The sequence below is a fragment of the Loxodonta africana genome, chromosome 5 (genome assembly GCF_030014295.1).
Source record: "Loxodonta africana isolate mLoxAfr1 chromosome 5, mLoxAfr1.hap2, whole genome shotgun sequence".
In the NCBI taxonomy this organism is placed as follows: domain Eukaryota; kingdom Metazoa; phylum Chordata; class Mammalia; order Proboscidea; family Elephantidae; genus Loxodonta; species Loxodonta africana.
In genome coordinates this window covers 146,122,768-146,136,204 of record NC_087346.1, presented here as the reverse complement: position 1 = coordinate 146,136,204, position 13,437 = coordinate 146,122,768, and the positions used below count along the sequence as shown (strand labels likewise).

Sequence of the window (13,437 nt, the reverse complement as noted above, 5' to 3'; positions counted from 1 at the left end):
GAATAGCCAGAACAATCCACTCATAATCCAGATTCTAAAAATTACACTTGGCAAAGCCAATCTAGAGAATTTGATTGATCCAGAATCTGGAAAATGTAAAAGGAAAGGAGGTCAGAAGTAATGGGAAATTTGTTAACGGCACGTGCTTTTGATTAGAAAATGATTTGGTTTAAGAAAAATGTTTTGGGAATGTTGATAAGTGCTCGTGTGCTGGTCTATGCAGTAGATAGCAGCTGAGGGCTTGTGCTCTGTGGGCAGGCAGATGGACTTGGGTTTAAATCATCGCTCTGTTACTCTCTCGCTGGGTGACTTTGCTAATAAAAGAACCTCCCAAGCCTCAGTTTCTTCATCTGTAAAATGGGGACTTTGCAAGGACCCTGCATAATGGCTTATGGTAGATATTGAATAGGTGCTGGCTTTTAAATTATTATTGTTGTTATTGTTATTACTACAGCTCTTATTTCAAGCCACAGTTTATCTGGGGTGTGGGAGGAAACAAGCTTGGGTGGGAACAGAGGTTGGACTTTTTAGAGTTTTTCAGTGTTAATGTTCAATCATCCTAGGATCTGAGTCACCTTTCAACCCGTTATCTTGGGAGGAGAAATAAACAGTACACCTATAGCCATTCTATTAGCAAGGTAAGAGCATGTTCTTTCCTGCTGCCTTTTTTTTTTTCCAGTTAAAAATGAATAGAGTCTGAAATCACATGGCTTTACTGCATTTCAATTTGCTGACAGCTTCTTACTGTTTCCCGTCCCCACAATGTGAGAGCTAAACCCCGTTTCCTGCTACTCAAGTCTCCTGCTACTCAGCGTGGGGTTCCCAGGCACTTTCCAGGCTCCACTTCTCCCTGTGGACACTGGGTCCCCTGGGGGCCCCAAATCAGGTCACTGCCAGCCTGACTCTGGGAATATTCCAGAAGGGTAGCCTGCTGGAGACTGCTCATCACGTGGGCATCCGATGAGACACAACCGGACGAGTCAGTTTCGCTATGTGGTGTCAGCGTTGAAACAGCAAGTGGATCAAGTCCAGGTTCAGGGTCCTCCATTCTGTGCACGTCAGGTTCAAGGTTTGTGCAGAGGGTGCTGTGGATTTGCCGTTCTGGGAAGAGCAAGCCTGGGTGGAGAGGCTTGGGGCACCGCCCTGGTGTGGCTCCAGCTGGTCAGAGCCCAGTTTATCCCATAAAGGCAGCCCCCTCATTGCTTTCTGCTTCCATTTTCACTCCCCTGCCACCCTTGGCATCTGAGTCAGTTTTGCTATGTGGCGTCAGCGTTGAAACAGCAAGCGGATCAAGTGAATCAAGTCTGGGTTCAGGATCTTCCATTCTGTGTGTGTCTGAGCCCTTGCCTGGTCCCTTAGGGTTTGGATGACCTGGAGCTCCCATCCCACCCCCTTCCCTCATTTTATACTATAGCCTGTTCCCACCCCTGCATCCTCCCGACCCCACTGAGCTGCTTTCTGCCCCTGGAACACACCCAGCTAGCTCACTCTCAACACCTTTGTGCTTGCTGGTCTCTCTGAACGAAGTTCCTTCTCCGTGTTCTGATCTCAGTCTTTACAAGCCTTCCCTGACCACTGACCAAGGCAGCATCACATCGCTATCCCAGTGCTTTGTTTTCCCCTCACCTCCTACATCCCAAAGGACGTTGCTGTTGTCGTTAGCTGCCGTCGAGTCAGCCCCCAGACCCATGGTGACCCCATGCACAAAGGAACGAAACACTGCCTGGTCTTGCGCCACCCCCATAATCAGTTGTAGACAGGGCTGTTGTAATCCACTGGCTGATTTTTGGAAGTAGGTCACCAGGCCTTTCTTCCTAGTCCTTCTTAGTCTGGAAGCTCCGCTGAAACCTGGTCAGCATAATAGCCACACACAAACCTCCAGACAGGTGATGACTGTGCGTGAGGCACACTGGCTGGGAATCAAACCCAGGTCACCCACATGGAAGGTGGGAATTCTACCACTGGACCACCTCTGCCCCTCTACAAGTCCTCATTACTCTGGCTTGAACCATCGCAGTTACCTCAAGAGTCTCCTTGCCTCCAATTCTCCTCTTCTGCATATAGCCTTCAGCGCAGAGGTTGAGAGCACGGGCTTTGGAGTCAGGCAGGGGCCTTACATCTCCGCTCTGCTACTTGCTAGCTGCATGATCTTGGGCAAGCTACTTAACCTTTGTAAGGTGCAGTTTTTCTACTTATAAAAGGAGAATAACAGTGTTTACTTCATAGAGATATAAAGATTAAATAAGAGAATGCAGACAATGAGCTTAACAGTGCTATCATCCTAAAACAGTGAAAGCTATCTGATAGTAAATCTTTGTAAGACCACTAGACTTTCTCTAAAAAATTGATCTGATTATCCTAACATTTTATAGTATGCAAAGTACTTTTTTTCCATTTATCTTCTCATTTGATAGCTACAACAATCCAACTTGAAATTTCACTTAATCTTCCCTATTGCCTACGATATCAAGTCCAAGAATCTTCTTGTTAGCTGCCGTTGAGTTGGCCCTGACTCACGGCCACCCCATGCACACGGGAATGAAATGATGCCTGGTCCCACGCCATCCCCGTGACTGTTTTCTGAGCGGACTGTCGTGATCTATAGCGCTGATTTTAGGAAGTAGATCACCAGGCTTTTCTTCCTAGTCCTAGTCTGGCAGCTTTGCTGCAAACTGTTCACCGTCATTGCAACATGCAAAACTCCACTGGCAGGTGGGTGGTGGCTGTGCCTGAGGTACACCGGCTGGGAATTGAACCTACCAGGAAAGGTGAGAATTCTACCACTGATGCACTTCTGCCCAATCCCCAAGAATCTTAGCAAGACATGAAAAGCTTTCCAAGATTAAAGCTGCTTCCTCTTGTGTTCTCAGCATGTTCGCTGGCACTTAATAGGCACTGGACGTTTACCCAGTGGGTGGAGGGAGCCCTGTGCTTCGGACCTGCTGTGCTCATTCCTCCTGTGTTCGTGCCAGCTTGCCCTTCCTTTCCCTTCTTATCCATCTAATTCTTATTCTTTTTTCAAGGCAGGCCAAACACACACCCTCTAGAACGGCTCCAACATTTATTCACCCAGAAAATATTTTTATTTTTGGTGAAAATATACATAGTACCAATGATTATGAAGATGGCACAAGACCTGGCAGCATTTCGCTGTTGCCCCACTCCACAGCGATTAACAACAGCCCTCAGGTGACCTTATCTCTGTTGCCTGTTTGATATTTCTATTGACTCCTCTTTGCTGTTAGTTTGTGCTTGTAATTCACTCCCTTACTATACAGGCATTTTCCTGAGAGATGGGGGCAATGCATATTAGTTGGGTAAAGAAGAGTATAAAAACAGATAGGGCTTTGCTATTAATTACCAGGTTTAATGTTCAGTTCAAGATCGCCCAGGGTGCTGGGAGTCTGAACTCTGAGTAAGTAGGGCATAGTGTTCTATACCCTTTTCCCTGTGAACAAATAGTAGGTATGGATAGCCAGAGAGAGTATTTTGGGGAGCACGTTTTTAGAGTTAGGTCTAATGCATCTTATATAGAGTCCCTTTCAGATTTCCTAGTGTGTTAATACGGGCTTAACTGCTGTAACACAGATCTAGATCCAGTGGCTTAAAAGCAAAGGCATCTCAGAAGTTTCTCTCTCTTGGGTACAGTCTGAGCTGAGTGTTCCAAGTTAACAGGCCACTGTGCTCCACAGGGGCATCCAGGCCCAGGTTCCTTCCCTCCCGTGGTGCCCCCATCCTCTGGATACCATGCGTTGATCTGCACGGTTGGGTAAGGCCGCCACCTTCTCTGGGTTCCAGCTGGTAGAGAAGGGATAAGGTAGAGGCCTAGCCACTGTCTTAAGGGCTCTGATCTGAGAATGGCATGTGTTCCTTTCAACTTGCACCCCCTGGCCGAGAATTACGTCACTTGGCCACATGAGACAGCAAGAGGGCCTGGGGAATGGAGCCACCCACCAGGCAGCCAGGTGCTCAGCTATACTCCTGCCAGCATGGAACAGGAGAACGGATTCCAGCAGTCTTCACCATCTAGGGAGAAACTGTCCAACTGCTGTACAATTATTTTAAGCAAATTTAATAGGGGACAAAATCCAATTTACCTAAAGGTTAAAGAACTGTATTTATTTCAGAACTAAAATAATCTGTGAGATCACTTGGTCATCATACAACTTGTCACCAGCAGAAACGATTTCGCTGACTTGCTTGCTCTGTCTGCCCCAGAAGGGCTGGCTGATCCCAGCATCCAGAACAGTTCCTGACACACAGCGGGGGCGGGGTTAGTAAATTTTTGTTGAAAGAATAGATGGATGAAATCAAAACACAGCAAAATATAGTGATTTTAAATTATTTTGTAACTTTCACTCTTCCTCTGCTGAGTTACCACGAGTTGCAGGATATATTCTGAGGATCTAATTATACCAAGTTTCTTCTATGCTATGTATGGCAGGGGTGGTTAGGTGCTGCTGAATTGATTTCGACTCATAGTGACCCCATGTGACAGAGCAGAACTGCCCCATAGGGCTTCTTAGGCTGTAATCTTTATGGGAGCAGATCACCAGGTCTTTTTAGTCACAGATCTGCTGGGTGGGTTTGAATGGCCAAACTTTCAGTTAGCAGCCAAGCTGTTAACCATTGTACTACCAGGGCTCATATGTTTATACACACTGAATATAAAGTCTAAATGCTGGCCAATGTCCATAAGAAATTTTAATAAAGCTCATGAATGACACTTGGTATTTATTCCAAAGGAAAAGCTAATATGGGTCTGACCTATGTTGTATCCCACATAGGTACTTTTTAAACTGAAGCACTGTCTTGAGCTTGAACCCAGATGTAAAAATCAGATTGTGTGACAGTCAAAATACCTGTAAAATGCAAATAACTTCATTTGCTGACAGTTATTACATGGTCTTTAATCAAAGCCCAGCCATTTTTTTTTTCAAAAAATCAGATGAAACATTTTTGCACCATTAAGATCAAAAGAACTAACAAAATTAAGACAGCCCTATCACTTGAAAATTAGAAGTAAATTCTCATGAAAGCGTGGGAAGTGCACTTCACCAAATGTAATGGTAAATATCATCAAAATAAATCCAGTGACCTTTTTAGAAAAGATTACAAAATTGAATTTATTGAGTTTCACACAAGATGCACTTAGAAAATTAGTACTGAATGCCATTGTAACAGAAGAAATGGACGTGAACATCGTCCCAGACTCCCTACAGCATCTGCAAAGGAAACAAAAATCTTCCCAACATGACAGCACAGAGACAGGAGAATTCAAGCGGGACTGAAACACACACCCAAATTATGTTCTTGCTCTGATCAGGGAGGCCTATGCCTGGCAAAGCTTTCCTCAAATTGTTCCCATTCGCTGTGGGCAATGTTCCTCTTGTTGATGAAAGAGGAGATGGAGAAAATAATAATTCCAAAATGGAATTATTGAAACATACACAGAACAATCAAAGTCTTTTCATTTTTCACTTGAAATAGTTTCTGATCTCCTAGGAGCATCTGCAGACAATTTTTGCCTTTGCCCTACCTGAGCATAATACCAAGCATGAAAATTCACTTTTGTATTTCAAATGAACAAGCTGAAGCATAAGACTGCTTTATATTTCACCCAGGAAACAGACAAATTGACTCCAATTTACTTTCTGCCTAGCATATGCCTGAAACACCTGCACATACAAGAGCTGAACTTCAAAATCAAAGCACCAAAAAAGAAAAAGAAAAAATAACAGTAACAATATCTTCTGGACAGTTCTGGAAACAGAAGTTGTAAATGTAAGATGTTTATAAAATGCAGAAAGGTTTCTCAAGTAAAATGTGATGGAAAATAACTCGTCCTACCCTGTAGGCCACAAACTAGTCATTAAGCCTAAATGGAATCCGGATCTTGAACGAAACCAAAATGCAACTTTTGGTTGCTGTTCCCAGCATCTAGACAGAACTCCTCAGCACACCCAGGGGCTTTCACACAAAGTGCTCTCTCAGCAGGAACCCGCCCACACCCCCACCACAGGCACATCCCAGTCACCACCCCCATACAGAGCCCACCCCCATACAGACCCCACTCCCAACACAGACACACCCACAATGCTCCAAACAGAAAGCCAATTGCATTTGATAAGCCCAAGACGGTGTTGCTCAATCTACTTGGGATATATACTTTAAAATGGTTACTGAAAAAACCCAGTGAAAGCTGACGCCTCTGAATTCTGTACACTGGCAATTCTCCAGCCTGTTCAAATCCTTTTAGCTGTGACAATTTATGAAGCAATTAAACTTATAGAAAACCAGTTAACCCTACCTGAAAGTTAACAGGCTCTGCTTTTGCAGTATAGAAAATGCCCCCTTGTAAGGGCATCTATTTTAGCCACAGCAATTGAACAACACACAGCCCAGCTTCTGCTTTAAAGAGTCAACGGAATAATCAGGAAACATTTTCTCAGTGATGCATAACTTCATTAACAGATTTTTTTTTTTTACAAAATAAACTAAATGGCTTCGGGTTTTTGTGTTTCTATAAAATGCTATGTATCACATCTTATTTAAAGTAGCCTTTTATTCTGATTAATTCAGATACATCTGCAAGGATTATTGTAGGGGTCAGAACGTTTCTCGACTTATGTTTAGTAATTTTCTTTTAATGCTTTGGCAGATGCAGTAAAGTTTGAAAACTCTGTGAAAATAGTGTGAGACTGGAAAGACCATGTCATGGTCTGAGTTTCACAGTTTTCCAGGTATATCCTGATACTGAAGAGGCCTCGAGGACGACGGATAAAGCACACGTGATTCTGATGCTGCTTCCACCGGGTCCCCGAAGTGCCGCTGCTGCTTGGCCAGCAGGCAGAAGTCTCCGTGATCCACCAAATCACCCCAGAAGTCAAAGCTGGAGATCGCTGTTGTTCTGTGACTGGACCTTGGCCCCAACCACACTGCTGGAAGAAAGATACTAATATTTGCTCGCCGTTAATAATTTAAGTTTTTAAATAAATATTTAAGTGCCACTTTTCCCATCTGTCCGTCCTGGCGGCACCGCGTCTGCAGCCCGAGACTCCGTGTCTCTGGCGCAGTGGCCACCAGGTTCAGTCAATCCGGTTTCCGCAAATTGTAAACCTGTCTATCTCTAACAGGTCTTTCTTTGAGGATCTGTGTTTCAATTCGGAATTTTCCTGTGTTATGTCCTTCTCATCACCGTCTGGAGTGGTCAGGAACTGGTCAGGATTGCTTGTCACAAGGAGTGGGATAACGTTCTCCTTTGGATGAGTAGGCTGGCTGGTGACTGAAGCAGAGAGGGTTTCTTCAGTGGCAAGGCCTGTGGAAGAAGATATCCATTTATTTACGAAAGGACGTCCTCCCACCTTGGAAGCGACTCTTCCTGTTTTTATTTTGCTGTATTTTAGCTCCCTGTAGCAGTAGGCACAACCAGCATGGCCTCCCTCCAGGATGTGGCTCTTGCCCACCTCAAGTTCCCTCTCCTACCCCTTTCCAGGGACCCTCAGCACTCTGGGGTCTGGAGCCCACTAGATGCCCTTCCATGCCTCCAGGACTTCACTGCTGCTTTATTTCTTCTCGCCCTTCAAGGGTTACTTCAGGAGAACACCGCTCCTGCCCCTCCACTCCCTCAGACAGCCGTGTGGACTAACCATCGGGCTGTCTCCCCATCAGTCTATGAGCCCTGAAGGGCAGGGCCATGACCCATTTACCTTTGTCTCTTCAGCACCTCATATATTACTTGGCACACAGCTACTCCATACACTTAAAAATAAACCATTTAGGCTAAAAGTCACATAAATAAACACCTATGTGAATAGGGACCTGCCATCTAACGACAAAACTTAAGTCAGTTGTTGCAGTTCTTCTTCCAGTGCTTCCAGGCCAGCAACCCTGGCACCATCTTAAGCTCTTTTCTCACACCTACAACCTGCGCACCAGCAAGCCCGTGCTCTCCAGAGTTCTCCAGAGCCGGTCTGCTTTCCCTCTTACACCACAACTGCCCTGCTCTGAGTCGGCAGCCTCTGCCCCGGGCTTGGTATTTGTGTTTGCCCTTCTTGAGTCTATTTTCCACAAAGCCTGAGAATTACCCTCTTAAAATGTACGCGTGAGCATGTCACTCCTCTGCATAAAGCCCGCCCCCCTGAGAACAAAAGCCCAGGTCCTTCCCTGCGTGACTGGCTCTGTACAACCTCTTGGGCCTCTGTCTAGTCTGCTCCAGCCTCCTGGCCTTTCTTGTTTTCAACAGGCCCAGTCTGCTCCTGCCTTGGAGCCTCTGTAAGTGCCGGGTCCTCTGCCAGGCTGCTCCTGCCTACAAGGCTCACTGCTTCCCGTCCTTAGGCTCAGTTCAGGGGCATCTCCTTGTAGAGACCCTGACTCCTGTTTATTGGCTTTCCCCTTAACTGGCTTTATTTTCCTCTACAGCACTTACTGCCACCCGGCATAGTGTATATCCACCAGTTTATTATCTCTCTTTCCACCCCTCTGTCTAGAATAAGCCCCATGAGGGCAGTGACATCACCACTGTATCCTCTAGAGTGTCCCTGGGTAGCACAAACTATTAACGCATTCAGCTGCTAACCAAAAGGTTGGTGGTTTGAGTCTACCCAGAGGTGCCTCAGAAGTAAGGTTGGTGATCTGTTTTCAAAAAAGCAGCCACTGAAAACCCTACGGAGCACAGTTATACTCTGACACACATGTGGTCATTGTGAGTTGAAATACACTCAATGCCAGCTATTTTTTTTTGTTGTTTTTGTATCACTGAGACATGGCATATAATAAGTGCTCAATAATCATTTGTGGAACAATGAATAAATAAATGTAAAAACTCAGAGCACTATGTCGAGTGTATCTGTGATGCAATCTAACAATAAAAAAAAAAAACTGAAACTGAAATTTTAAAGCATTGTCAAACACTGATTGAATAGATTTTTATTACATAGAGTTCAGATAAACAATTAACTCTCAGAAAACCATTCAGAGAAGTGATGAAAAGAATCCAACATACCTTGAGGGGATTTACTTTTGTTCTGTGATTTACTGTGTGGTTTGCCCGGAGTGCTGGTTGGGGGAGGGTGGAACAACTTTTCTTCCATTTTGGCTTCCTTCACATATTGGCATGATTTTCCCAATAGCACAATGCTATTAAGTACTTTCAGGGATATCAACCTAAAACCAGAAACAGAACACACAACCCCTGCTGTCATTTCCCCAAACCTTGTGAGCGTGCTCTCCTACATATGCTCCTGAGAAAGCAGTGGGGAATGGTGAGGAGAGAAAGGCCCAGGAGCCAGAAGCCCTGGGCTTCAGATTACAAATTCCTTGCACACAGCCTTCCTTGCTCAGAGCCTGATTGCCTTGAAGCTTCTTCACCATGAAAAAGAGAATTCTCATAATCCCCACAGTTCTGATGGATCAGAAGAAATCACACCAATTAAAAATTTTTCCTCACACTAAAATAACACTGGTGGTGTAACAGCTAAGTGTCTGGCTGCTAACTGAAAGGCTGGAGGTTCAAACCTACCCAGCGGCTCCTTGGAAGAAAGATCTAGTGATCTGTTCCCGCAAAGATTACAGCCTAGAAAACTCTATGGGTCAGTTCTACTCTGTCACATGGGGTCGCTATGAGTTGGAATCGACTCAATGGCACCTAACAACAATTCTCTTATTGCAAAACAAATTCATTTAGAAAAGATAGATGGATGAAAAAGAAAACAACCTGGAATTCCACATCCCAGTGACAATCACTGTTGACATTTGGTAGATTATCCTTACGTGCTTCTGCTAAGAGTACACCTCTATCTGCACCCTCCACTGTACAGAAACGGCCACATGACACAGACTGTAAGATGAAGGGTGTGGGTTATGAGCCAGAGTTTAGACTCCAGGGCCCAGTGTTGGAGTCTGAATCCTGACTCCACTGCTTAGCACCTGTGTGGACGTGGGCACACTACTTAACCGGTTAATCCATAAAGGAGGCGGACGATTCAGGAATGGCTTGGAACAGTGCTTGACACATAGAAATGCTAACCAATTCTGTTATTTTATTATTGCTGTTGTTATTTTAACACGAGTGTTTTTCCAAATCAGTATATGTTCCTCACTGACGATGTTTTAAATGGTCCCATAATGTTTCACTTTATGCATTAGAGTTAAATCTGGATTTCCTTAAGAGAAATTTCTAGATAGCTGTAATTAAAGAAGTGAAATTTCTGGGTAAAAAGTTACACAACATTTTAAGGCATTTGATATAAATCTGGCAAAAACTGCTGGAAAGAAAAATCTCACACTGGTATCAACCCACCTATACCAAAAACAAATCCACTGCCATTGAGTTGATTCTGACTCATAGCGACCCTACAGGACAGAGTATAGAGCTGCCCCATAGAGTTTCCAAGGAGTGCCTGGCAGATTCGAACTGCTGACCCCTTGGTTAGCAGCCATAGCACTTAACCACTACACCACCAGGGCTTCCACCTATAGAGACCTTAAATGACAGAGGACCAATAATCTCGACACCAGCTTTGAAGTAAGTAATGCCAGAGATGAAACCCTAGGAATCACATGAAATTACAAGTCACTGAAGGCAAGTTTGAGGAGGGGCCTGGAAGAAGGTTAAAGCAAGGGGCAAATGGGCTTCCGGAACTATCCCTCAGCCTCTCTGCTCCGAAAACTAAGACCTGGAGGGGAAGAGCTCCTAGCCCCAGGGCTGCAGTAGCCTGTGCAGAAGGCTCCCCACTTGACCTCCAGGCCCAGCTTTTCCTGGAATTCCTCACTCACACCTTCCATTGTTTTCTCAGCAGTGCCTAGGTGACGTCTAGCAGGCATTTCAAACCAGGTCTCTTGATTCCAATCCTAGCCCTCTCCTCAGAGATGAACCCCAAGGGCCCTCCCATGCCTGCCAGGCCCTGCAAGGGGATCTTCTCCCACCTGGACAGTTGTGCTCCAGCTGCCCGCGCTCCTTCCTCCGGGCTACCTGCATGGCTCTCTCCCTCACTCTGCATCGGCTTCCACTTAGCTGTCAGTGCACAGAGAGGCCCCCTGCCTTCCTTTTCTAAGAAGCCACCATGGTCATTCTCCGTCTCCTTCCTCCACCTCAGTTTTCTTCATAACGCTGTCAACCACCAATGTTTTTCTGGTTGTTGTCTACTTTTCCCACTAGAATTTAAGCTACAATATGACGGGACTTGTCTGTCTTTCTTCCTCAGAATGCTAGGTCAGCGCTAGACCAGCACCGGCTCGGAGCAGTGCCCACTGAGCAGCTGTCAGACGGCTCATAAGGGCTCAGGCCAGCAGGTCTTCCACCCCTAGTCAGCAAGTCTGAGGGAACTTTCACCAAAAACACAATAAAACACTAAAAAAAAAAAAAAAAGTGAGGGAAACCCTGGAGTACTGGAATCAGAGCAACCAGAATGCAATCAGAGAGAATGTGGACACACTGTGAAAAATGTAACTAACGTTGCTAAACAATTTGTGTAGAAATTGTCAAACAGAAAACTAATCTGCTGTGTGAACTTTCACTGAAAACACAATAAAATATTATTATTAAAAAAAAAAGGGTAAGTCTGAGGGAAAGAGACTAACACTGGATGTGGTGGGGAAAAAGCACAGCATCTTATGTTGAGGGCAGGGCTGAACTGTTTTTGCTGAGGTAGAGTCCTGGGTTTGGCAGTCGGTGAACAGAAAACGCTTCATGGGCAAGGCGGTTCTGAGAAAGATTCCGAAGGAAGACAGAGGATAATTTGAGGACAACTGAAATAAATCAGCAGACGGCAAAGGCCAGGGAGCAGACCTGCCTGCTGGACTGTCTGTAGAGAAGGAAGACAAAGTGGGAGAGGGGTGAGACAAGCGAGGACAGGGCTGGGGTGAGTGGCTGTGGGATTCCTAGTCACTCAGATGAAAGCACGTCCACCTGAGTGTATTACGCACAGGAATTATAACCAAGCAAGGGTTTCCAGGTGTGGCGCACATATTTTACCTCCTGGCCTGTTTATGACATAAGAAAAATACAACAATTAGCTGGTTAAATGAAAATGGGAGCAATTATAGTAGTACTAATTGAAACTCAAGGGCAATGCTAGGAAGAATTCCAAAGGGCGGGTTAAGAACCAGGAAAGGAAGGCTCAGTGTTTTTTAATGCCAAGACACTGAAAAGAGTCACACCCTAATAAAAGATTTATGTGTTCATCCAAATGGACAACAGGAAATGGTATACAATCTGATCGAAATGGTATCTTAGATAGCTAACGCTGAAATCAGCCACACTTCCTGAACACACCTCTGCAGGGTGAGGGCCCAAGATGGGTGCTGAAGGTGCTGGGGAGCATGCTAACAACTCAGGAATCTGTGGAGGGCGGGAAAGTGCAGACACTGATGGTGACTGCTCCCGTCCTCCTCCACAGAGGCTTCCTGAATGCTGGCCGTGTGCCAGGCAGCGTGCCAGGCACCGGGCACAACAAAACGTAGTGAACTCACTCAAAACAAACAACAGGGGACACCACAGAACAGATATCCTAGAAACCAGGCCTCATCTTACAGGAAGATTCTGAGTGAACTGTCGGCTGAAGCTGAAGTTGCGACTGGTATGCTTATTCTCGCCCCACCATTTTCCTTCTGAGAGAGACTTGCAGTTCCGGCCCCTCTCACAGATCACCACTTTCTGAGCATAACTGCCACGGCTCACTGTAAGCAGTAATCAAATCTATAGCTGGGCCGGGCTACTTCTGGAGAAAAACTAACGGCAAAAACACTACGGTATACCATATGTACTCGATGTTAGTAAGCAATTATTTTGTTGCTACCTAAGCTTTTTTTAAATATAACATCGCACCTTTTTATATCTACTAGATTTTATCTGAGATTAAAGAAATAATAATTTAATCTTATCTATGAGAAAATTATATGGGGACATCATAAACAGTACATATAACATACTATTGCAAGTGTACTTAAAACATCGTATTTATAAACGCAGATGACAGAAACATGATAGAATCATATCACTTTTTTTCTTGTGCTACAAATGGAATAAAACAGTATAGGAGCAAAACAAATCCAACTGGCCTCTTGGTTTCCACTGTCTCTTAGTCATTCCTCACACCTCAGACTGGGCCACCTTTTCAGAGCACGCCTCAGGTCATGCCATAATCCCGTTGAAACCCAAGTAGTGTCCTTGGACCACATCTGCGACAGCTTCCACCAGACTGAGTCCAATACAACTAGACAGAACTGGAGAAAAATGCAGAACAAAATTCTAACTCCAAAAGAAAGACCAGACTTGCTGGCCTGACAAGACACTGGAGAAACCCTGAGAGTATGGCCCCCGGACACCCTTTCAGCTCAGTAGTGAGGCCACTCCTGAGCTTCACCGTTCAGCCAAAGATTGAACAGTCCCATGGAACAAAATAAGACTAAAGGGGCACACCAGCCCTGGGGCAGGGA

The 13,437-nt window shown here is 45.1% G+C and overlaps 1 protein-coding gene across 4 annotated transcripts in view; it reads right to left on the bottom strand.

Moving 5' to 3' along the window:
- Positions 1 to 5,099: 5,099 nt before the first annotated feature.
- Positions 5,100 to 13,437, bottom strand: part of TAPT1 (transmembrane anterior posterior transformation 1) — a 77,454-nt gene continuing 69,116 nt past the window's right edge. For all 4 annotated transcript variants that reach the window (XM_010591369.2, XM_010591371.2, XM_064286055.1 and 1 more), the window contains 2 exons: positions 9,005 to 9,165; positions 5,100 to 7,318 (listed from right to left, as the gene is read on the bottom strand). In XM_010591369.2, the coding sequence (XP_010589671.2) occupies positions 7,089 to 7,318; positions 9,005 to 9,165 (391 nt within the window). In that variant the 3' untranslated portion in view covers positions 5,100 to 7,088. The remainder of the gene's footprint in view (positions 7,319 to 9,004; positions 9,166 to 13,437) is intronic.